This window comes from Sarcophilus harrisii, chromosome 4 (assembly GCF_902635505.1).
Source record: "Sarcophilus harrisii chromosome 4, mSarHar1.11, whole genome shotgun sequence".
NCBI classification, from domain to species: domain Eukaryota; kingdom Metazoa; phylum Chordata; class Mammalia; order Dasyuromorphia; family Dasyuridae; genus Sarcophilus; species Sarcophilus harrisii.
This window is the reverse complement of record NC_045429.1, coordinates 387,914,821-387,941,803: the sequence shown is the minus strand read 5'-3', so window position 1 is coordinate 387,941,803 and position 26,983 is coordinate 387,914,821. Positions and strand designations below refer to the sequence as shown.

General features: G+C 32.0%; 1 protein-coding gene across 1 annotated transcript in view; it reads left to right on the top strand.

Moving 5' to 3' along the window:
• DNAH14 (dynein axonemal heavy chain 14) overlaps positions 1–26,983 on the top strand; it is a 361,979-nt gene that overhangs the window by 84,465 nt on the left and 250,531 nt on the right. Inside the window, exons 15-21 of the mRNA XM_031968698.1 lie at positions 5,536–5,817; positions 7,186–7,280; positions 7,369–7,466; positions 9,459–9,622; positions 10,143–10,490; positions 21,981–22,322; positions 25,187–25,556. Coding sequence (XP_031824558.1) covers positions 5,536–5,817; positions 7,186–7,280; positions 7,369–7,466; positions 9,459–9,622; positions 10,143–10,490; positions 21,981–22,322; positions 25,187–25,556 — 1,699 coding nt within the window. The remainder of the gene's footprint in view (positions 1–5,535; positions 5,818–7,185; positions 7,281–7,368; positions 7,467–9,458; positions 9,623–10,142; positions 10,491–21,980; positions 22,323–25,186; positions 25,557–26,983) is intronic.

Sequence of the window (26,983 nt, the reverse complement as noted above, 5' to 3'; positions counted from 1 at the left end):
GTATTAATTTTTGCAAAGAAATATTATAAAGAATATTCTTTAAAAACTTTGCTATTCTTAGAGAGCTAATTAGTAGAATTGTTTTCAGAATTGAGAATAATTTTGTAGTTATAATGATGTAACTTTGGCTTTCATCTTTCTGAAAGTCAAATTGTGAACAATTGTATTTGTCTCATTGTTTTTACATTATTAATAAATAGCATAAGACATACCCTTGGTATTTAGTTAGGCCCCCAAAATTAGGGGATTTGATATATAGAGAGCATTTATGGAGAAGAAGATTTTTCAACAGGGTTGGGGATTCAGGGTTAATTGTTCAAAAAGTGATAAAGATGTTGAATTTTAGTAATAAATATAGAAGTATTGGAAAATAGCCTTTGTTTTCTGAAAACACATGATGCGAATGAATAAAGAAACTATACTAATAGAGGACAGAGAGATGGATGATCCTCACCTGAATAGAAGAAGGCTGATCCTAGAGTCATGAAACTTAACTTTGAATGATCCTTTATAAACATATTAGTTGTGTGACTCTCTGAACAAGTTATTTTCCCTCTAGGTCTCAGTTTCCTCATTTGCAAAATGAAGAGATTAAATCCAAAGGCTTCTGTGGTCCTTCTAAGTTCCAAAACTATTATGATTCTATACTGGGATCTGGCCAACCCTAAATTCCTCTTGCTAAATGTGGAGACGTATCTGGAATTTTTCTTTTCTTTTTTTTTTTTTAACAGACATTTAATCTCTCATTACAAAGCCACATGATTAATGACACTCATTACCTGTTTTTTCATACATATTAAATGCATATAAAATTTAATTGCTTGTTACTACTTATGCTGTATATTTAATAATAATAATATGGAGACTGAGCATCTGATTATACAGCTTGGCCTTGAACCTGTAATGTGATTGGCTATGCTAATTTTCTCAATACTAAATTGTAATGGTCTGTTAAAATCTTGAAGCTTACATAATTAATACTTTGAGTAGGACCTTTAACCAATCCTTAAATTTTAAGTAACTCCTTACTCTTTCTGCTAGGTAAAATTTCTTAGAAAAACATTATCTTCCCTTAAGAATCATTGATAATGCTTTTGTACTTATCTAGTTAGCTCTCTCCACAACACAATCAAATCAAAACACAATACTCAAATGGATCTGTGTTCTCATAAATTCCTAGCATTGATACAAATTACAATCCATTCATAAATACCTGTCCCATTCATCTCTTTTCCAATTTCTTCCACAAATTTGCTCGAGGGTATTATGCTTGAGTCTTTTCTTTGCTTTCCTCCTTGATAGTTTGCTCTATCTCTCACTGTCTTCCTTTGCACTTACAAAGTAGCCAAGCAGTACTTTTAATTATATATGTTCTTGATTTTTTACTTCCTTTGTTTCTGATGCCAGTCTTCAAAAATCCTCCTTTATTTTGTGATGCAGGCTGCTCATAGGATAACACTTTAAATATTTCAGAAACTGTATTATAGCATGTCTCATCATATAAGAATTCTGGGAAATTATTGGCATTAATAAGACAGGCTGTTGCTTCAGCAAGATATTGGGGAATCATTAAAAAAAGCTTTATAATTTCCCACCTCACTCTTCTCCTGTTTATTGTGGATGTTATTTATTGACTACTTCTTGTCTTTTTCTGTTCTTAACATTTGTCTTTGTCCTAATTATCTTTTCCATTATTTGTTGTCATTGTCTTTAACTTTTCTAGAATGATGTATTTGGAGCTAAAGGATCCAGATTTAGATTCCAGCAGTGGCAAATTACCTAATTCCTCTGGAGATCAGTTTTCTAATGTAAAATATGAAAGGGAAATCCTCCTTTCAATCCATCATATGGATCCATATTTTCCAATATATTGCTTCAGATCTTTAAATATTCCCTCTGTTACATTAAAATCACCCACGTCCAAAAATGTGCTGATTTGATTTGGAAGATTTTAACTATTTTTTTTAATAGAGCTGCCTTTCCTTTTTATCCTCTCCATATATGGTACATATATTATAATCATGTTCATGGCAGTCTTTTTATTCCATTGGATAAACTTCAAGAACCCAGTGTAATCACTACTACATGATCATATAAATATAAACATATCTATACACATACATGCACACATTTTATGTGTACATACACACACAGAGAGAGTAAAATAACTCATGCTAGTTGTTCAGTATATTGCCTAACAAAAATACCTGCTTTTCCATGGAAAATAATCAAGAAACCTTTGCCAAAGTTTAATTTATTTCGAGAACAGTAGATTTCTAAGGAAGAATTTTTTTGATTGTGGTAGAGTATTTTGATGACTTGAAACTTCTATAGTTACATCTTCAAATTCTGTTGCAACCATCATGACTTTTATTTTTAATGTATATATTATCATACAACATTGTTTTTGACAATTACTGGTCAATAATGTTGTTGTTTTTTTTAACACAAAGGGCATTATTTTCATAACTTGTAAAATATATAAATGAGGGAAGTAGGGGGATTCAACTCAATTTTCTTATAAATAAGAATCCTAATAAAATTTGAACAATTGATCTTTAAATTCTTTCTGGGAACATAGCTATTATATACAGGAAGTCATAGCAATAAATAATATATTCACATCTTAGAGTTCATCACAGTCCATTTACATAGCCCACAAATAAAGTAATATGTCTCCTAAAATTAGGTATTGTCATAACAATATTATGTGTAAACCAAATTTCATTATAAAAAGTCAAATCATCTGCATTTTTGTTATTATGCATAAATTTGACTTCATTGAATGCTGGTTGAAACAAATTAGCAAATAATTGTGTACTAGAAATATTTTATGCTGAATAGAAATATTATTGTAATAGAATTATTTTAGTTCTAGCAATCAAATGCTGTGCTTCTTCTGCCTTAAAAACACTACTGTGTTGTGTAGGAGTGCAAAGCTCATCTCATGGATTCATACAATTCATTCAGTTGTAGAATTGGAATTTAGTATATAAATCTTTCAGTTCAATTCCCTGATTTTTTTATTTTTGCATCCCTTAAAAAACCATAAGCCTCAAAAATTCTGAGTCTTCTCTAACAGTATATGTATGCAATCTTCCATACCCATAATCCCTCATCTCTCCAATGAAAAGGCAGTAGTACATTTCTTCATCTCTTTTTTCCTATGGTTAAAGTCAATCCTTAAATTTCCCTGCATTGATCTTCCTTTTGTTTTAGTTTTCATTTAAATTATTTTAGTGTCTGTCTATCTGTATGTATTGCTATTCTGGTTCTTCATACAAGTGTTTCCATGACCCTCTAAATCCTTCATATTCCTTGTTTCTGATGAATCAATAGTATTTAATTACATTTCTCTACCACAGTGTGTTTAGCTATTCCATATCAGTAGGAACTCATTTTGTTTTGATTTCTTTGCTCCCTCACAAAGTGTTGTCATGACTAATTTGGCATATAAGAGATCATTCGATCCTTAATGACCTTAGGATGAATGCTAAGTAGTAGGATTTCTGGGCTAAGCCTGGATATTTAAATTTTCTTTTGTTTTAAATGTAATTTCATTTTGTTTTCCAGAATGGTTGAATTGTCACAAATTCAGCAATTGTATTACAGTGCCTAGTTTCCTGTAGCCCCTCTCACACTAATTGTTTTGGCTTTTTTTTCCTTTTGCCAAAGAATATGAAACATCATATCTTATATCATTTTCCATTCTCTTCTTGGTGACTTAAAGCAGTCTCTCTCATAGTTGTTAATAATTTGCAATTTCTCTTTTGGGAACTTGATTCATATCTTTTGACCTCTTATCTATTATAACTCTCTTATTCTGTTTTATTCAAAATGTAGTTTATTGATGCCTTTTGTTTTAACCTCAGTTATTTTAAACCCCATCCCTCACCCCAACCAGGATGGAACCCTCTCTCTGATAAAAAAAAATAATACAAAATAGTAAATTGTCGTCTTCTTTAAATTTTTCATGGTGCATTCCTTTACCCATTTTTCTCTGTCTTAATCAAAACAGACAGAAAAAAAATTATCCCCAGATCTTAGTCAGTTCCTTATGTAAATCTTTGAGGGGATTCTTGTTTCTTCTCCCCATATGTGTATGTCAGCATTCAATCATCATTTAAAAATTTCCAATTGCTCAAATATATTTACATTTCTCTTTCCTCTAGGCTGTTTTAATTTCGAAGATTTTACTCATCTCTTTCATCACAGACAGAATAGAGAATATTCACTTATTTTCTTATATTGTTATGCCTGGTATTGGAGAATATGTTCTTCTCCACTCTATATCTTTATCATTTATACTTTGGAATATTATATTCCAAGATTTTCTTTTCTATATGGTTCTTGCTACCAAAATTGTGTGATTTCAATTGCAGGTTTTATTTGAACTGTTTATAACTGAGGTTAGTATTTTTCTTTCTTTTACCTGAAAGCTCTGGATTTTCTCTATGATATTCCTGAGACTTCTTTTTTAATGAAATAACTGGCGTCTTTTTTTTTTTTTCACTTAGTCTTCTAGTTCCAATAGATCTGAGCAGTTTTCACGTGTGGTTTCTTAAAATATATCATTCGGGTTTTTTTATTTGGTCATACTTTTTAAAGAGTACAGTGATTGGAGTACAATGATTATTTCTAAACTAAATTTTTTCAATAAACAAAAAAATCAATTTTTCATCTCTTTTCCCGATAAAATGCTTCAGGCTTTAGATGGTCTTATATTTTCTCTGGGCAAAGAAAGCCCTAACAAACTTCTGACTTCTTCTATTTCTGCTGACTTTGCTTATGGGACTCCTTTTTTTCATTGCATACAAGCTTCTGACTATCTTTTGTGAAATTTTGGATTTCTTGATCATTATCTTGTTTTTAAAAATATTTGTTGGAATATGTATATGGAATATTCTTTCTCTTTTAATGCAGCTAAAGATTACAACTTTTTTGACTAACATATAACACTGCTAACCAATTTAGCTTTCATTCCATGAAAACCCATGTATTTTTTTAAACAACTTGGAATCTAGGCATGACTTTTGCCTATATTGTACTTTTAGAATGGAGATTTTAATCAAAATGTCAACTTAATATTTTTTTTCATTTTATTCAGCATCATGTTAACGTAGTCTACATACTTAAATAATAATCTACAACTGCTATGAAAATTGTTTACAATGTTGTTAATATAGGATTTACATGAAAAATGTGGTCTGCCAGCTGCATATTCTGTACCAAAAATAGTTCTAATATAAAGATAGAACTTGTATAACAAAATGCTTTTCATCACAATGGGATTTGAACTATTTTCTTATTCAGTATAAATGATTTGGAAGTAATTTTTTAATTTGTGTTTATATGTGAATTAAAAAGTATATAAAAATGAAGGCAGAATCAAAAGGAATGAGAAGAACTTTTGGTGTGTTATTCAATTGATGGAACTCAGTCTTTTAATATCTTTTACTTTGTCATTTGAGTTTTGAAAGATTTTAAATACAAATTATTTTATCACTGACATTTTATTATGTCTCCTAAATCATGTTTAAGAATTTCAACTTGAGAAAAGAGTCAAAGAAGCAAAGTGAGGCAATATTTGAAGTACAAGTACATTTGAAAACTCCTCAAAAATCTTTTCATGAGAAGGATGATTCACTTGAGAAAAAAGAATCTTTGGATGAAATTAAATTAGATGATCCATCCAACACATCCACCAAAAAGGAAGATGAATTGTTTTCCTCAAGTCTAAGACTAAAACCTATATTACAAAACAAAGATGAAGGAAAATTTGCTGGTAAGAAAAATGGGCACCTTATTTTGCCTTCTGTCTCAGCTTAGCATGGAGGCAACCCAAAATTATCAAAATTTCTACCAGCTTTGCAGATACCATCAAACTGGAACTATTTCAGTCATAAGTCCTAGAGGAGATTATGTGTCTGTCCCTGTATGCCAGGCTACCTGAGATCAAAGGATCCTCACCATATAGTTGACCATCAAAGAATGATTTGGGGGTTAAGAATAATATTACTCCATTGTCATTTCTTAATATACCCACTTTCTCCATTTAATCTTCTCTATTAAGTAAGGAAGAACAATTAAGAAAAAACAATTCAATAAAATCTCTAGATCTGACAATATGTATTATATTCTGCACTCATAGCCCTCCACTTTTCTACTAGTATGGAGCAAGATAGGCAACATGACATAATGAATAAGGCTTTGGACTTGGTGATGGAAATATTTGGGTTCAAATTCTATCTTAGACACCTACAGCTACATGAATCTGGACAAATCTCTTAACTTTTCTCTGCCTCATTTCTCCCATCTTTAAAATGAAGGTATTGGACTTGGTGACCACCAAAGATATATTTTTATGATCCCAGGTTTTTAATCAGCTGTTTTTTAGGAATGAGACTTAACAAATGGTAGCTAGTAAAGTCCATTTACTATGATACAGAGGGCTTGTAGCTACATTGATGGAAGGTATATTTATATCAGTAAAATTACATATCTTTTTAAATATTAAAAAAAGATAAACAAGATTATTCCAGATGAAAATCCTTAAATATTAAATAGTCTTACTAGATGATGCAATGGAAAGATCATTGGCCTAGTAGTGAGACAATTTGGGTTCAAATGCGATAGCTATACTCACGACCTCTATGACTCCCATGGATGTTGTTTGCATTTGTGGATAATAGTGAACCAGGTTTTTAGGAGATCATTTTGTATTAACTGTCTTTACCATGTTAGCATAGTAATAGCTGCCCTCAGGTATCTTACCAATTCAAGCAGAAGTTAGGGAATGCTATTTCTCCTCCTTTTTCTCCTCTTTCCTTTCCTTCTCCTCCGTCTCTTTAGATCTCATTTTGCTTATTTGTAAAATGAAAGCATCAGACTAGATGACTTCTAAAATCCACTCTGGATCCAGATTGCTATCCTATGATTCTATGAAATAAGAACTGAAAGATGTACAAAAAATAAAATAAAAATGAAAAAGTTTCTCTTTTACATAGTTTGAGTGTATAAATTGCATACATTTGGTAAATTGACTTAAAATATATCCTAAAAACAATCATAAATAGATTTAGAACAAAATTTATGTCTTTTGTGAACTGAGCATCTTTTTTTGACTAATACTAATTAATTTTCTTCTCTATCCATGTTTAGCAACCTTTCATTTTGCTGATCTAGCCTTTACTTAGTTTTTACTCTTTCTTTTTACTTATAAAAATAGAAGAAACATCTCCAACAGACAAAGAAGATAGTCACCCAATCAGGCTCACAGAGTAAGTATTGTAAAATTGTTTCCAAGAAAAAAACTATTTTACATCATTTACCATGTTCCTCTAAAATCTCTATTATTTTCTTTCACAGAGTTCCAGAATTCCATGTAAATCTCTTTCTAACTCCCAACAGATTGGAATTTTCTAAGAAAATTCAGAAAGTGATAAATAATTTTGAAAAAACTCTAAGTATGTTTATATTTTAATTTTAGAGCAATATGTATATTTGTTAGTGTTCTCAAAATTCTTCTATTTGACTCTTTCATAAGGCATAAAGGTGAAAAACTAAGAAATAGTGTATGGCAGATGATCAGAATTATAAGAAGTGTATGGAATGTTGAAGAGGATGATACATTTTCTTGTTTTCTGGTTTATGAAAAGCTGGTGAGATCAATTAATTTGAGAGTGAGGTATAACACAGAGCTCATTCTTGTGACTTTTTACTCACTACTACTCCTGCCTTCTCTTAAGAGAGTCTGTTTTTGCATCCCATGAATTTACAAAGTAACTGGTACATAATAAGTGCTTATATGTGCTTGTTGATTGACTGACTGGCCTACAAACTGATGCCCATAGCTAAAAGTCTACCTGATTTCCTTTGAATAACAATATATAAATAAAGATGGTCATAGAGATTGTGAAGGGAAATAAGAGAAGACAAATTCTTGCATAATGCATTTGGTAGCATTCTCAAACTAATAATATATATTCAAAATATTCAAATCTCATTTTACAATGAGAGTGTGACTCAATAGAGTAAGGAAATCTGACTTTAAATTCTGAACCAGGCATTGATTAGCTGTATGACCCTTAATGAGTTATTTGACCTCTTTCCTAATCTCTAAAATGAAAGCAACAATTCTTACACTACCTTTTTCACAAGGTAGTTTTCAGGAAAACACTTTGCAGAATTTGCATCTCATGTTGGTTTCTTTTTGAGCCCAACCAACTGGTTTTACAAAAACTGAGACCAAGAGAAATAAAGCCACTTATCCAAGTTTGTTCTGGAAGAACTTGAACATCTGGAAACCAATTCAGAGTTCTTTCACTCTACAACTTCCCTATTTTCTTCTCTTTCCCTATACTGCTTTGTGGGAATATTTTTAAAATGTTTTTATTGTTTTCTTTATTTCTGGTTATACATGTACATTAATTTTAATACACATTTCTTTATGAATCATGTTAGCAGAGAAAAATCTTTTCAGCTTTTTCAGTTTCCTCACTTACAATATTAGAGGTAGTTTAGATAGACTTTGATAACTGTGTCAGTTTTAGATCTGTGATCCTGTGAATGAAAAAAAAAGTGTCAGGGCCAGACAAGATCAAGGAACTACAGTAATAGTCTATATGACTGAGATAGAATCTGTGAAAAAGAAAAAGCAAAGTATGTCTTTAAAAGCAGGTTGGAACCAATGATCACAAAACTTCAATTTTTTACTTACAGGCAATAGAAAATCACTCAAAGTTTTTAAGCCAGGATAATTATGTGAAGATCAGGTCAGATGATAAAGTGTGAAGGAACATTATTTTAGAAGCTGTATGAATAAACTGACGAGAAAGATAATGGAGGTGACAAGATCATTTAAGCAGCTGATATGTCAATCATATGGAGGATAAAAAGAATGAGGCTGGAGAAAAGAATAGTTAGTGGATTATTGTAGTATTGGTCTGGAGTGATCAAGAGATTAAACAAAGGTATTATCTTTGAAAATAGGAAGTAAAGATTTGAAGAATTTTTTGAATCTTTGTTAGAGATGAAGAAAAAGAGCCACAAAATGAACACATTTTAATCCTTTGATAGTAAAGTAAAAGAGGATAAAGATAGTGATAAACACATTAGGGGTTTTGGGGCAAAGATACTGGCATGGTTTGCTTTCTTTTCTAGCTCATACTCTTTTTATTCCTGCCCAAGAATCCTATACCAATTTAATCCAGAACTTTTCCCTAGAAGTGTTTTCACTGTATCATTCCCTTACCCAAGAACTTCTGTATTCCCATTTTTTTCCAAATATAAATCTATCTAGTGTTAAAGACCTTCCCTCCATCAAATACATACTATCTTTTAGTTCACCACCTCTATTTCTTAGTAACTATAGATGCTATAAATAAGATTTAGGAGTTATTATAGATGAGATTGCTAATGTGGACCTAAATACTAATTTTAAAATTATTTATTTTTAGCTCGTTTCATTCCTTTCAGTCAAGATCAGCGTCTGTTTATCTTTTTCTTTAATCCTATGACTATGGAAGTACCTAGTGAACAAGAATTGGAGAGACAGAAAAGGCTGATAAGATGGCCAAATTACTCTGTCCTATTTGAAATGGATCCTCTTTATCAAAAAAATGTGAGTTTAGTAAAAACAAGCAAACAAAAAACCCTTCAAAATAAGATGTGAATTAGTAAATATCCAAAGCTAGTACCAAGCCCACTGTCAGGAAAACTGAGTTCAAATCTTGCCTCAGACACTGTGTAATGCTTGGCAAGTCAGTTTCTCTCATCTATAACATAGAAATAAAAGCACTTACCTCTAAGAACTGTTGTGAGGATCAGCTGAAATAATATTTGTAAAGCATTGATCTGGCCACATAGCAAGTGTTAAGCAAATGTTAGGTGTCATCGTTATTATCATTGTCATTTTTAAATCTGCCATTCGGGGAAGAGTAATATAAAGAAGAAATTTTAGTCTGAACATTTCTCTGTAGCAGTTTAGAACTGATATTTAGCCTGATAAAATTTAGTCTTGAATTTGGCCTAATGAAATTGACTTTCCAAAGTGAATAAATAATTTAAATTTAATCTAAAATCTTAAAAAGTGCAGCATCCTTGGTGTTCATGATAATTTACCATTAATAATTTATTCACAGATTGTAAACCTTCTGACCATTGTTGGTAATTCAATGGCACGAGTTGAACGTTATAGCCACCGATTTCTTCAGTTTTGTACCATGGTAGAACAAGCAAAGAAAATGGCATATAAAATATCAAAAATACAAGAACATTTAACCTCAAATGACTTTAGAGATATCTTGGATGTATACACAGACTATTTTAGAGACGTTGTTTATATGCCTATTGAAAAACGTATTAATATTATCAAAGTTGTGAGTCTTGAATATCAATCAAGCTGCTTACCATTTGTTCAAGACGTCATTAAAATGAGCCATGCATTGTTGGAGACCATTATTCAAAAAAAGAATACAAGCCTCTTTGAAGTAAGTAGTTTGCTAATGTTCTTTACTAACATTGTTATAGTATATGCAGTGTGATTAGCATGTCTTGTCTAGAATATTTTCTATAGTGACAACTGTTTTTTATACTTAGACTTTTGTTAATTCCATTATTCCCCACAGTATTACAGTTTTCTGTTATACCTAACTACACAGTCATACTTTGGGCAATATAAACCTTAGCCTGGGATCCTCATGACAGTAAAGGTCCAGGTGTACTTAAAAGTTTTTCTCAATCTTTTGGCTCATAGATACTTCCTCAAAAATTTAGGACAGTTTATGCAGCGTATCTCAGAGATGCTGAGACCAATTTCCAACTTGTAAATATATAGTTTTCTTTATAATAAACGAACCCCATACGTTGCATACATAGAAAACTGCAAACAAGGAAGAAAAAAAATGGAAATGAGGGCAACACTTGAAACTCATTCCTATCTGAACTGGTCAACAGAAGATTTAATGCACACAAAGTTGGGTGACATAAATTTTACTAACCATGGAGAGGGGAGAGGGAATAAGAGGAAGAGACAGGAAATAATATTAAAATATGTTCAGGGCAAGATTAGCACTGTGCAAAAACAAAAAATCTCCAACTTTGGAGAATCAATCCCAAAGACCAGTTGGGAAGGAAAGGTGATTGGTTATTGGACAAAGGAAAGAGAAGATGGAAATGGGAGCAGTAAAACATTAAGCATAGAGCATTGGTACTAAACTCAGTCTTTTCTCGCATCATCATCTTTATAAAAAAGGAACAGGAAACAAAAAAAAGAAAAATTGAGTTTAGGATGAAAGAAAATATACAATTGGCATTCATATTTGTAAATAGGATGAACTAATCCTTAAAATGGAGCACAGCAGCAGAATGAATTCTTGTTTATTAGAAACACATTCAAAACATAATGATTCATACAGAATTACAATGAGGAGCTATCATATTTCTGCTGAAGGCAAAAAAACACAAGTAGTAATCATGATCTCATCTAAGGCAATAGCAAGAAAAAAAAGACTTTATTCAAAGAGACAAATAGGAAAGATTCATTATGCTGAACTCTATTATAGATAAGGAATTACTATAAATACTAAATATATGCAGTAAATATGATAAGATATAAATTTTAAAGGAAAATTAATGAGTTAGTGGTACAAATTGGCAGTAGAACTATAATGATGAAGATCCTCAACATACCTATTTTCATACTTAAACAAATCTAACCAAAAGTAAATTAACAAAATTTAAATACCTGAATAGATTTTAGAAAACTTAGAAAAGTTAGTTGGTAATTATTGAATAAAAATAGAAAAGTATGTGTGCGTATATATATTTCTTAGCTCTACATGACACTTTTTCAGAAAAGAATAATTTGTTAGAGCATAAAATCCTTACAGATGAATATAGAAACCTAGAATTATTAAATATATATTTTACTTACCACAATATAGTATATATGTTATTATTATTGTTAGTAAAGGCTATTGAAGAAAAGATAAACATTAATTAATTGGAGATTCAGTAAATTAATCTTAAATAATTGGTGGATCTTGAGCAGGATTGTGATTAGTTAGAAGGGATGCAGAATTTACCTTCCCAAAATTTAAAATAGATAAAGAGAAATGGATCCCAAAATACAAATTTTGATTTTTGTTTTCATTTGTGCACAAAGAAGGGAAGGCAGAAGCAAAGGAAAAAGAGCCATATTAAGTAGATAGTCTTATATTCATGTGCATGAAAATACAAGTATTCCTAAAAGGAGAAAGATGAGAAAGTCTTCCAAAAACTTCCTAGTAGACAAGCCATAAAAATCCTGCCAGTTGTATCTGCAACAGAATAGTAAGACATGGTTAGAAACTGGAAAAATTATATTATGGGGAGAAAAATGTTAGCCATATAAAGGATAGAACCTTAGATATTATAATTAAATATGCATTCTAAATGTGATTTGAAGATCTATAGCCTAGATAAATATGAGATTTTCAGCACTATTGAGTAAGGCTTTTAACATAGCAATTGTCTTCCTTATCTTATGAAAAGTCCAACCTATTCCTCCCCTACCATAACCTGGACCCAGATACTGTTGTGGATAATGGGGATGGGAATACCTTTCGGAAGGGCTGAAATAGAACTTTTAAAGCTTTTAAAAATAAAAATGTAAAAGGAGAATCCCTCTCCCTTTATGACTCTGGTCAAATTGGAGGGACAGATTTAAAAAATTTCAGGCAAGTGCAGATTATTTCTATAGGGAGAAGGGATGTGATTGGAAAATAAAAATTAAAGGAATTTCTTTAGAAATGAAAAATTTTAAGCAAGTAGAAATTAAAAATAAACTAGGTAGAAGGTTAAGATAGTTTTAGTCTTTGTTAAAGTTTGGGGGTTTTTTTTTTAGAGTTTTGGAAAATAATCGATTTTTTAAAAAAGATAAGGAAGATGTGAGTAATTTTATCTTATTTTTTATGATATGTAAACTATAATAAACTTTCAGCATGGACTTTTTTGAAGATACAACACTAAAATTATGTCCTTGGATTTATATAGAATATACATTCATAATTTCATTACCACATAATAGAAGTTATGTTTGCAATTTCCATGTTTCACAAAATCTTCATGGATTTTAAAAGAAAGGTAAATGGGATAAACTGAGTGAAGAGCTCTCATAAGAATGTAGCCTTTACTTATGCCCTAATTGTGATTTGAGACTTTGCAATAACAAGTTGAGCTATTGCTACAAGCTGTAGGTGTTCCATTACAATCTTAGATAAACATTTCCCTCCTGGGCCCCCCCCCCCAACTTTTAATTAGCATTTAAGTACTTAAGAGTAAAGAGTTTGTTATTTAATAATAATCTTTTGTTTTTGTGATAGATTTCTGTGTTTAGTGTGGAAGCCTGGACTCCCCTAGACAATGGGAGAAGAAGTCTGGGAGAGAGGCATGTAGACTTCTGGTTAGATTCTATATAATCATGTATTCTGCAGTTTACACTTTGCAGTCCTCTACTGCCACTTTGTCTGTTGGGAGTTGCCCTTTTTCATGAGATTGTAATAAATCACTTTTTCCTTTTTACCTCAAGAGTCTCTGATTTTAATTTGTGTAAGGGTTGCTGTCCCTCATAAAGACAAAAAATTCAAGATAATCATTTTAAATTTTTGCCATTTGGCTAACTAAAAGCAGTTGGCCCTGTAATTTAATGTCCTTACTCACTAAATGACCCTTGCTTGGGACAATTGAGATTCATTATGATTCCATTGTAAGTATAGATTCAGATGTGATTGGATTTATTCTGCTCTCATTTTAAGTGATATGTGCTCTTCTATTGGTATAATTGTGATAAATCAAGACTTAAAGTAAAATATATTCCTTATTTGGCATTAATGCAAAGAAATAAAATGTCCTTCCTTCTTTCTTCCCTCCCTCCTTCCCTTCTTCTCTCTCTTTTTCTTTCTCTCTCTCTCGGCAGCAGCAGCCCCAGTAGTGTTAGTTATTTTAATTAGATATAATTATTCCATGTTTGATAATATATACAGAATTTTAGATATGATCAATATAAAATGCTGAAAGCAATAAAATGGAGTGACTTATATATAAAAGAATTCAGAGCTCCATTCAAATAAATTGATGCTATTTGGCATTCAATTAAATGGATGTACACATTTTATTATATTTTAAAAGTCCAAAATGTAATTTGTTGTTACTGTGTTGTGAAAATTGTGAAATTATACATGGAATAGCATAAATTTACATCTTGAGCCAACATAGTTTCAACAAACTTCAGTCTTAAATTTTTATTCTTGTCTTAATGGGCAAAATAAAATAATATAATACTTGGTAAGAGATGGTTATTTGTTAGTATGGAGGTTTACAGTAATTGGCCAGTGTTGGTTTTTGTTTTTTATTTTAATGATTAATTTTTATACTAGGATGAGTTTAAAACTCCTGGGAAGGATAAAAGAAGGAAAGTATGTTCAGTTTTTGTAAAGGCTTGGTAAACTTTTTATTATTGCAACATGATAGTGAAAATAATGATTGTACTTACCCCTAAGGTGTAATTAGTGAAACTTGCTATTTGAGTTAAAATCTCTTGGAATTTTAGGGGTTGGGGGGCAGAGCCAAGATGGCAGAGAGTACACATGTCTCTATCTGAGCTCCTCCAAACGTTCCTCAAATTAACAGTAGATTAAGCCTCTGTACTGGTTTTAGAGTGAATAAATATTTGGAGTACAACAAATTTCCAGAAGAAGATACTTTGCAATAACTTCAGAAATGGTCTGTTTCAATTGGGCAGGGAGAGAGGCTGCTGAGTCCAGACTGTAGCACAGGGAGCCCAGGACAAGGAGCTGAGGTGGGGAGCTAAGGCATTGTGGCATCTGCGCACCAAGGAATCTACTGCAAGGCTCTTAGGCTACTCTGTCCAGGTTAAAAGCCAGTGGTTCAGCACATTATCTGTAAGGCAACCAATGCAACTACAAATACAATTGTGAGCCACTGAACCCTGGAAGAATGTGGGGCCTTGCTGTGCCTACCCACCACTGGAAGTCAGTCAACAGCACCAGGTCCAGGACAAACTAAAGTGGCTGTCACCTCTTTACCTTAAGAGCAGACCTCAGCCTTTAAAAAAAATGAGCAAAAACCCCCCAAAAGAACTCTGACCATAGATAGCTTTTATAGAGAAAAAGAACAGAACTCAAACCCTGAGATTCCTAAAGGCAAATGTGGAGCTGATTTGGGGGCTCCAGATGAAGCTCCCAAAGGTGATATGAGTTGGTCACCATTTTACAAGACTCTCTTGGAAGAATTCAAAAATTATCTTAAAAGAGAGAAGAAAAATGGGGAAAGGAAATGAGATCTTTGCAAGAGGGTATGGAAAAGGAAAAAAAGAAATTATCTGAAGAAAACTCCTTAAAAAATAGATTTGATGAACTGGAAAAAGCACTAAAGTGTTTTTCTATCATAAAATAGATATGGAAAAGAAATCAATTTATTGAAAAACAGAATTTTTGAAATGGAAAAAAAATCAATGAACAAAACACCTCAATTGTCCAAATGCAAAAGGAGATTTTTAAAAAAGCTAATTGAAGAAAATAATTCACTAACAATTAGAAATGAACAAATGGAAATGAATGACTTGATGAAACTTTAAGAATAAGTCAAACAAAACCAAAAAAATTAAAAATAGAAGAAAATGTAAAATACTTCTTTGGAAAAAACAACTGACCTAGAAAATAGATCTAGGAGAGACAATCTAAGAATTATTGGACTTTCTGAAAAACAAGATGGAATTGTAATTGATATTGTTCCAAATTTTAATTCAAGTATAATTATCTTATTGATCATTAAATCAATAAACTATCATTCAAGGGAAAGGCTATAAACTGCTCAAAGGGAGAATAACTCTGAATTACTTCAGGTCAATGTTTGTGTGTAGGTAGATTAAGGAGATGACCTTGTAGGAATCTTTTGTTTTTTTCTAATGTATTATTTCCTTTATGAACAGGAATGTTTTCTGTCTAATTCTGAGCCTGGCTATGGATACCTTTTGAATGAAGTGGAATTTTATTATATATTAGCTGTTCTAAAATCTTTATTATGACAGAAAATCAAATATCTTGGCAAATACATATACATATGTACTGACATATCCATACACACATCCATATGTAGATTAGGTAGATATATATGTATATATACACATACATACACATACATAATATAAATATAAACTGTGGGGGGCAGAGTATGTATGTACATCCTAGTAAATAAATCCTCAACATAGGGTTGAGTTACTCTGTGCCCTTAGGCTTAGGCCTAGAGAACCATTTTTGTTGCTGTTATAACCATGTCCCTCTTACTTTAAAAGCAATATTTTCTAATGATAACAAGAAAAAACATGTAATTTATATACCTGTCTCTATATATCTATCTATGCTTATAAATGTGTTTACATGCACACATATTTTTATAATGATTTTTGTCACAATATCTCTTGATTTACTATATAATAGCTGAAAGTATAAAACATCTTACTATTTTCAATCTGAATTTGTAGTCATTTTATGTGCTTAAGCAACTAAGTGAATTAGTGCTTAAACTTTTCATCTATTTGCCAATACATATATACATATTTATATGTATATATAAATATACATACACACAGATCTATGTATAGATATAAGTCTCTGAAGTATCTCATTGTTTCAGAATTGAGGGAATGATTTTACACAAATAAAGAAACCAGTGAAACAAAAATATGTCTATTAATTTCTGTGGTTTAAGTCAGAAATCTCTTTTGTTTCAGCCTTAATGGGCTTCTAAGACTGCTAGTCTCTCTGTATATAATTTAGGATTAAGTTAGTCCCAAATCTTCTGTTGTTTAAATAAGCATCTTTAAAACAAATTCATAGGCATAACTATTGAACTTAGGGATAAGAAGCATCAATGAATGCTAGTAGGTGTGTATTCATATATAGGACTAGATCCTTAAAGTATCTCCTCTTTCTAAGTGGGGAATTAGTTGGAGTAAGAAAATTGTGAAAAAGGAACACTATCAGATGATTATATATCGATAGCCTTTGAGTATGATATAATTACAAGTTCTGAAAATTGAGTTCAGGACTTTACATTTAAAATTACATTGATAATTGTGAAAAAGACAGGTAGAAACAGCAAGTACCATGTAATAACAAAAATTTTGTAAAGTTTCAAGTTAATTATGGATTCCTAATTTGATACTGTTCTTATAGCTTTATTGTTAATAGGATTAGAATCATGAGACTTGAGGTGTTTTTTTTTTTTTTTACACCACATGAGCTAGTTATTGGGAAAAGCAAATTTGAGAGATTTTACTAAATTGTATTGAGTCCTGTTGCTGCCAGATTTTAGTCGAATTACCTAGAATTGCTCAAAATTACTAGGAATCAAAAAAGCAAATTTATTGGGAAAAAAAAAAAACCTTCTCATGGCTGTCCTGGGAACAAGGCCTATTCTGGAATGTCCAAGGGAAAATGCTTCCAAGGACCAACCAACAACGTGAAACATCTCAGACTCAAGATGAAATGTGCTATTAATTGAACATTGGGAGTAGGTTACCAGGTTACAAGGAGAATTGAAGTGGTTTACTATTAATAATTATTATCGTTACTTTGATCTTTTGTTTCATAGTATTTATTTTTACTGAATTTTCTTGGTAACTTTACTTATATGTAAATTTCCATACTAAAATTAGTATGTGGTGAGCCCTCTAAATAGCTTGATGTGTGATTTGCCTTACTTTATATACATAGCCTATTTAACAAGATTTTTTTTGCTAGATATATGAAAGTGTGACTTTCTGTACCTAACTTTCTTAAACTTTATGACATTGATGGAAATGTGGGAATTACAATTTGTGGTGCTTATGGCCACAACATGTTTTCTGTTAAGTTTAAGTCTCCTAGCTTGAAGCCACTAATGCTTGGTCAAATTGATTTAGTAAAAGCAGCAGGGATTAGGATGATACAATTGAAGATAAAGAAGTGATATGAAACAGAATATAGTACTGCACTATATATATGGTTAGCATCAAGTGGAAGAATTATTAAAAGTTATGCTGATTTAGCAATCCCATTTTTTCCAGTCTTACTTAATAATCAATGTTGAGGGAGGGTCAATTGAAAGAAGCATCACCCGCCTGTAGTTTTTATATTACCTGCCTAATCATCTGTTTTTTCCACATTTAGGTAAAGACTGTGTTTCTTCACATTTTAATTTTAGCAATTTTTCATAAAGAAAATTTCTCTTTTACTACACATTTTTGGAGTCAAGCTATTTACACAAAAGAGGGCAGTAGTTATAACTTGCTTTAATTATCTTTACATAAAAATTTACTTTTTATAACAACTACCATATGGGATTGTGATGAAGGTTAAATGAGTTAACGTGAATAAAGCATAAGACAAAACTTAAAACGCCATATAAATGCCAACTATTGTTATTGCAAACTATTTTTTCTTTTTATCAGCCAAACTCTTCATATATTCATGTCTTCATATATTTGACACAATAAAACTTAAGTAACAATAACTAAGCAACTTCAGTTTTTCTTGTAACCATATTTTAAAACATCAAAGCCAATATATATTTTGCAGGACTGTTGAATAGACATTATTACATTTCACGTTAATTCTTCATTGTCTGTCTTAAAGTTAATCTCATCTAGAAATTCTGCCCATAGGTTGAGGTTCCTTATTTTTTCTGTGTATAGTCAGTCTGTAAGCATTTATTAGACACCTACTGTGTGCTACACACTATGGTAAGAAATAGTCACACTAAAAGAGACAAAATACAATATCTGCCAAAGAGGAGCTCACAATCTGATGGAGAAAATAAGCAAATAAATAGCTATTTTAAAAAACATTATTTACAAGATAAATTGGAAATAATAAAGATAAGACACTAGTCTTTAAGGGAACATGGAAATTGATAAGTGGTCAAAGGATATGAATAGACAATTTTAAGATGAAGAAATTGAAACTATTTCTAGTCATATGGAAAGGTGCTCTAAATCACTATTGATCAGAGAAATGAAAATTAAAGCAACTCTGAGATAATGACAAATGTTGGAGGTGATGTGGGAAAACTGGGACACTGATATATTGTTGGTGAAATTGTGAATGGATCCAGCCATTCTGGAGAGCAATTTGGAACTATCACTCAAAAAGTTATCAAACTGTGCATACCCTTTGACCCATCAGTGTTTCTACTGGGCTTATATCCCAAAGAGATCTTAAAGGAGGGAAAGGGACCCACATGTGTAAAGATGTTTGTGGCAGCCCTTTTTGTAATGGTCAGAACCTGGAAACTGAGTGGATGCCCATCAATTGGAGAATGGCCAAATAAATTGTGGTATATGAATGTTATGGAATATTATTGTTCTGTAAGAAATGACCAGCAGAATGATTTCAGAAAGGCCTGGAGAGATTAACATGAACTGATGCTAAATGAAATGAGCAGATCCAGGAGATCATTGTACACAGCAACTACAAGATTATGCAATGATCAATTCTGATGGACATGGCTTTTCTCAACAATGAGAAGTTTCAATTGTTCAGTGATGAAGAAAGCCATCTACACCCAGAGAGAGGACTATGGAAACTGAGTGTGTACCACAACATTTTCACTCTTTTTGTTGTTGCTTGCTTGCATTTTATTTTGCTTCTTCTTTTTTTTTTTTTTTTTTTTTTTACTGATTTGATTTGATTTTTCTTGGACAGCACATAATTATATAAATATGTATGTATACATTAGATTTAACATATATTTCTACCATGTTTAACATATATTGGACTACTTGCCATCTAGGGGAGGGCGTGGGGAAAGGGAGGGAAAATTGGAACACAAAGTTTGGCAAGGGCTAATGTTGAAGAATTGTCCACACTTATATTTTGAAAAATAAAAGGCTTTAATAAAAATAATAATAATAATAATAGAAAATATGGGAAAAGCTCTTATACAAGATGGTAGCTGAATGGACAACAGATTGGAACTGAGAAACTCATAGGGTAGGCAGATTCACCAGTATGCTATTGCAATGATCCAGGTATGAGGTGATAAAAAGTATTCACCAAGGTATTGCTTCACTTCTCTCATTCTATTCTTAATCGGTTAAAATTATATCTTTATTTTTATTACTCGTTATCTTTTTTCTTAAATGCTCACTCTTCTCCCTGACTTTTCTCCTGCTCCAACTTCTCTTTTATTTTCAAGGACAACACTATCTTCCCTTAGGAGTTGTTTTTGGTTCCTCACTATCTCTCATTGCTCACTCTTCTAATATCTAATCTGTTGCCAAAGCCAGCCAATTTCACCTATGCACTATTTCTCAGTATATCCCTTTTTTCTTCTGATATTGCTACTGCTTAGGCACTCATTACTTTCCTGTTTTCTCCCACCTTCCTTCCCTACTTCTTCTTTTCTTCCTTTCTTATGTTTCTTCCTCCTTTTTTCTCTGCTTCTTTCTTTCCTTTGATCTTTGCTTCCCTCTTAACTTTTTCTTTAAATCCTTCCTTCTCTCCTTGTTTCCTTGCTTCCTTCTTTCTTTTCTTCCCTCCTTCCTGATCTATTAAAACAACTTTCTAGGGCCTGCCTCAAGTTGCTCTGATTCATCCCCTCTTCAGCCACCAAAATGATTTTCCTAAAGCACTGTCATCCAATCATGTCACCACCATTTAATAAACTTTTGTGGCTCCCTATCTCCTGTTTGCCTTTAAAATCCCTTTATCATCTATCCCTTTTCTACCTTTCCAGTTTTCTTATGTTTTACTCTCTGCTATGTACTCTTTGATTCAGTGTGATAGCTTCTGATGTTCCACGAACAAAACATCTCTTATCTCCAGATATTTTCTCTGATTATATCCCATGTTTAGAATGCTCTCCCTCCTCATATCTGCCTCCTGACTTCTCTGGCTTCCTTCAAGTCCCAACTAAAATTCCATTTTCTACAAAGAAACCTTTATTAATCCCTCTTGACTCTCTTGCCTTCTATCTTTTAATTTTTTCCTATTTATCTTGGTATGTAGTGTGTTTGTATTTATTGGTTTGCTTGTTGCCTTTCCCATTAGACTCTGAGTTCTTTGGGGGCAAGGGCTGCCTTTTGTCTCTTTTTGTATCCCCAATGTTTCATAAAGTCCCTGGCATATAGTGGACATTTAATAAATGTGTATTGTTGATTGGTGACAGTACAAGAGGAGAGAAGAAAGCCTATTCAAGAGATGTTGCAAAGGTAAAATTGATAGACATTGGCAACAGATTGGATACAGGAAATAAGAGATAATGGGGAATAAAAGATAATTCCTAGATTTTAAGTATAAGATACTAGGAGGATGGTGGTGTCATTGACAGTAATAGTTTTAAAGAGATAAAAGTTTAGGCAAAAAGGTAATGAGTTCAATTTTGCTCATGCCAGATTTAAGGTGTCTATTGGACATCCAAATTGAGATGTCTGAAAGGATGTTGGCCAGCAGAACTATTGGGGCAGAATAGGTAGATGTGAGATTCATCAGCATAGAGGATGATCATTAAATCCATGGAAACTGAGATTACAGATCAATTAATACAAAGAGAAGTGAAGAGAGCCAGGACACAGTCCTGTGAAACACAACTGGTAAAAGTAGGTGACCTTAATGAAAATTTAAAAAAAAAAACCTTTTTGTGTGAGAGAGTTTGAAAGAAAACATAGTAGAAAAGAGCCTAAAAATGTTATAAGATGATGAGGAAGAGAGGAAAGGGAAGAACTCATAGTAAATGATCTCAATTTTTTCCGTAAAATATGAAATAACATTTTCATCTGAGAGAAGGCGTCTTAGGAAGTTTGAGGAGGAACGAAAAGATTTGTAAAAGCCACTGTGGAGAATGGGATATATGTTAATAGGAAAAGTATATGACGATTGCCTAAAAAAAAGTAAAGACCCAGGATTTGCAAATTATAATTAATATTTTTATCATTTCAGATTATCCAGTCATCATTATTAAAGCTTAGCAGTGAGCTCACAGGTGTGGAAGAATTTGTGGAACACTTGACATTCTTAGATTATATTTCATCAAAAATGCCTTCACTAGATAGAGAATATTATATTATCTCCCAAATGTATTCAGTCACAAAACGCTACAATGTCACTATTTCACCAGAACAAGTTGCACTGCTTCATGTTCTTCTTTTCAAATATAAGCAACTTAAAATAACTTTTAAATTTCATGAATCAAATAAGGATAATGCTATTATTAGATTCAAGACAAATTTGGATGGGTATATGTTCAATTTGAAGAATGAAATTAGAGACCTGAAGATCAAGGTAAGTTTCTTTTATAAGATACATTACATTTCATTTAAATCTATACATAGATGAATAAGTTGATTTCTAAAAATGTTTGAAGATATTGGTTATATGATTTGGGCAAAGTCATACTGTTGTTGTTTAGTCGTTTTATGTTTAACTCTTTATGATTCCATTTAGGATTTTCTTGGCAAAAATACTGGAGTGGTTAACTATTTTCTTCTCTAGTTCATTTTATAGATGAAGAAACCATTTGGAACTCAAAATTTTAAAAAATGAATATTTAAAAAAAAATTTTTTGTAATTGAGAACAAATTACAAGGCAAGCAGGATTCAATGCCTTGCCCATAGATAAGGGTCTATATATTTCACTCTATCCATTGCACCACCTATCTTCATTAAAGGATTATCAGATTGAGTCATGGTACAAGTGTTATCACTGACTGATTATTTGTCTTTGGACAAGATATTATACTTCAATTTCTCCATCTCTAAATAGAGTTGATGATTCTGACCCCCCTTTATTTATGACAAAGATAAAAAAAAAACATGATATACTGGCAATATAATGGATGCAAAAAATGGAGAATCTGGGCTTTGATTTCAGTGTTCTCCCTAAGCAACTATGTGACATTGGATAAATCTCTAAATATCTCCAGATGAGCTTATTTATCTGTAAAGTGAGAGAGTCTAATTAAATGATCTTGAAGGTCCTTACCAGTGATAAAATTTGGCTATTTTTTCTGAGGAACTAGATTTCTTAGAACAAAAATGGCTACATAATTGACCAGGAACACAATCATGAATACGTCATCCCACCAATATTTAGTAAAAAATAATAATAATAAAGTGAAATGGTCATTCTATATCTTATAGTGTGATTTCTCCTTGGGTAAATGTATTTTTGTAAGGTTTTATCATACATTTATATAATACTTTGAGGTCTGTAAAGCACTTTGCATATGTTATTTCTATTTTCAATGAAAATAGAAGTTCTTTAAGTTGGTGCTATTATTAGCCAGATGAGGGGGATGAAATTATTTGCATGGTCATACAATTAGTAAGAATCTGAGGCAGGCAGTTTTCAAATTCAAGTCTTCTTGACTTTCTAGTCCAGTTTTTTATCTATTCATTGCATCCACTCTGGTTTTCATTTATTGGCCAAGAACAGATCCCAATCTTTACTTGGTCTTTTTTGGGGGGAGGAGGGGGAGGTCTAGGGGGAAGGGGTTGGGGAACTCTGATGGTTCAGCCTGAATTTAAATAGCAATTATTTCTGTTTTAGCCAAAAACCCTAAGACTCTTCCCCTCCCAGACTGGATGGCAAGTATGGAACTGGGTAAAAGAAGCCATTTTTGATTCATTTTTACTTAGTCTTAATCATTGAATGAGCTATTCCTCTGAAGAATTGATAACTGAGAAAGACATTAGCTCAAAGTCTTCCCATTGCAACCTGGTCCATCTGTACTCAACCTGATCTACATTTTGTAACTGGATCCAGATGATTCTGTAGGAGACAGTAAGACTGGTGACTTTGTACAGCCCTTCCTCACTTAAATCCAATTCACTTTCAAGTCATGATATTTTCTTCTTGCTATTGTGGTCCTCTTTGAGAATGATGTACAAATAATATTCACTTTATTACTAGCTGCCTCTAATAATCTTATTATTGTTGCAGGTTAGATGACATAATCATTATTACATTGTGGGCCTAATTGTGGCTAAGTTTATTATATTAATTGTACCAGTAAAAATATGCTGGTGACTTGAGTAGTAAATAAAATTATCATATTCTAAGTTGATTCACTCCATATCCCAATGGAAAGAATTGGAGCCTAAGAATAGTCACCCAAAAGCTTTTGGAGAATGTTGCTTTTTAACACTGCTGGTCCAAGGGAACTCTAGTGGCCCAGACATTTTCCTTTTTCTCAACTCCCCTGAAGAGCAATCCCTTTACTATTATGGTTGCTCCATCCTGAAATGCAAATCTAGTAGAAATGTTCAATGTGCAAAGAACCTCTAAATTCTAATCTCCTACCTGCCATTTAGCTACCAATACAATCTCAAGTAAGTCTTTTCAAACTATCAAGGCTTTCTATCTGTAAAATAAGAGGTTTGGACTATTGAGAAATGGATGGGCATTTGTTTTCCAAAGTTATGAAAATTAATTGGAGAAATGGAACTTAAATTAGAAAACCAAAATCCACAGGGACCCCAAGGAATAATCAAGGTGGAGTTTATCTTCTTCAAAAAAAGAATGTAAGCTCCTTGAGGGCAGGGACTTGCTATATAATGAGGGGTAGAGGTTCATGTCCTGTAACTTTTGTAACATCCAATTAATGGGGAATCAGAGGAGGGACTTGTGCTTCAGGATGGGAAATAAAATACTGCATTTGGAGTTGCAAATGTAATCACTCTTACCTCTGCTCATTAAAACTTTTCCCTCTTTCAAGACTTCCTTTATGTTATACTTCCAGAAAATCTTTTCTAATCTTTTCAAACTGGAAATTATTTTTCTCTCCTTGAAGCAATAATAGAATATTGGTCAATTCCTTTCCCCAAATATTCAACTGTGTTGAAATATTGTTTATTTGAACCACAAATGTTTGTGTATACATTTTTTAACCTCTGAAATTACAGATTCTTTGAGGAAGGGTTGACTTATTTCATCCTTCTATTCTTAGTTTTTAAAGTGGTTCCTCACACAACTTAAGCATTTAATGACTGGTTGTTGAAATGAATAAGCTTCTAGAGTTTGTCAATGGTAGAACAATGGCTATATTCTAGATCTCTTATTGTACTAGTCCAGTCTTGCTTTTTTTTAAAAAGTTAGCTTTATTTCTGAATTTATTGATCATAGATTTGCTTTTATTGTTACTTAGGTAAAAAATCCTGTTCTTGTACATCCTGCTACTCGGCCAGCAACTGCCTTGGACATTATTGAGAACCTCTCAGAAGAAGCTTCAGTTCTATCCAATAAAGCTCAGACTTACTCAAATTATCAAGATTATTTTGAGAGTTCTACTTCAATGAGAATGGTAGCTTTAGAGAGGAATATTGCAACCACTGTGATGTCAGAAATCTCAGAAATTGAATGTGATTTAACTTTGAGGAAAATTTTATGGGAAGCACAAGTGGAATGGGCAAATCTATCTCCTGTGTGGAAGCAAAGCATTTTTGGTACTATTAATGTAGATTTAATCCAGAAGAGCGTTACAAGATGGATGCATATGATTTATATGTTGGATAAAGGTATGTATGAGAATCAGTAGTTATTTGCAAGAATTTACAATTTTATTATATACTCTATGCTTTAGGATACATACAATTTAAAGTAACAAATTAAGCAAAAATAACAGTAAATATAAACAGTTCTTATCTTGGAAAATCAACCTTCAAGTTGTATTCAAGCAAAGAGAGATTTTCAATTGTAACAGGGATTAAGGTTGAACATCACATCTATAACCCCAGTGAACCAATTATCTTTCTCTCTGTTCCTAACTCATTTGCATTAATTACTAAAATTGTAATTATCTCTTATTAATCAATTATTTCTAATATCTCATCCCAACCTGTTAAATATATTTATTAAACAAAATAGATCAGCTTCTTTTCCTGTAAAGAACTTACTAGCTGTAGAATCCTGAGTAAATCTATTTCTTCAACTGTTAAGATGAGAATTAATAACAGTACCTACAGGTCAGAGTTGTTATGAGACTCAAAAGAGATGATTTTTAAGGGATTTATCACAATCCCTAATCCATGGATATTTTCTAAAGTCACTTTTTTTTTGATGAGGCAATTGGGAGTTAAGTGACTTTCCTGGGGTTACACACCTAGGTGGTATTAAGTGTCTAAGGCCAAATTTGAACTCACATCCTCTTGACTTCAGAGCCCGTGTTTTAGTCACTGTGCCATCTAGCTGCTCCTTAAAGTCACTTTTAATAATCACAGTTGACTCTTGACTTCTCAATTCTTGTGTAGAAACACAATTCTAGTATAAAGTTCTCTTAAGAAACTAATTAAACAATCTTCCCAAGAATTCTCTTCATGTTTCTTCTTAAAGGATAAACTCTTATTCTCTTAGTAATTGTCTTAGTCCTTCTTTGTTTCCCCTTGGTCACCATAACTAAACTTTTAGCCTCTTCACAGATTAATAACAGAAGGACTATTAAACTGTCATTCCCAAGCTCTTTTGCTTTTTAAAGGTAAAGTGGAGGATAGTGTTAAACTATGAAAGAATGACTAAAGCAAGGAAGAAGAACCTGTTTTTATTGTGAAGTCATACTTTTAATCTAGTAGTTAGTGACTTTGTATTCCAGTTAAAACTACCAGGTAGTCTTAGAAACCAGTCTTGCATAGAACATCTTTCAGTAATTTCATTTGCATATTTATTTGTATATTGCTATATTATGTGCCTATTGGGAATTGGCTCTGTTTTGAGGAGGGAATGTTCAGATAGTTTGCTTTTGTCTAAATCTTTTCAAGCACTGAATAAATCAGAAGCAGTATTTTAGGTTTCAATTCAAATGAAACAGTTATAAATGCATAACTGTTGTGATTCATACTATATTAATGAGGGAACTAAAATAAGAAATATGTCCTTTATTGATTAAAACTAGGATTATATTCCTAGAAATATGAGTTTTATTTAAAATTACATTTCTACATCAAATCTC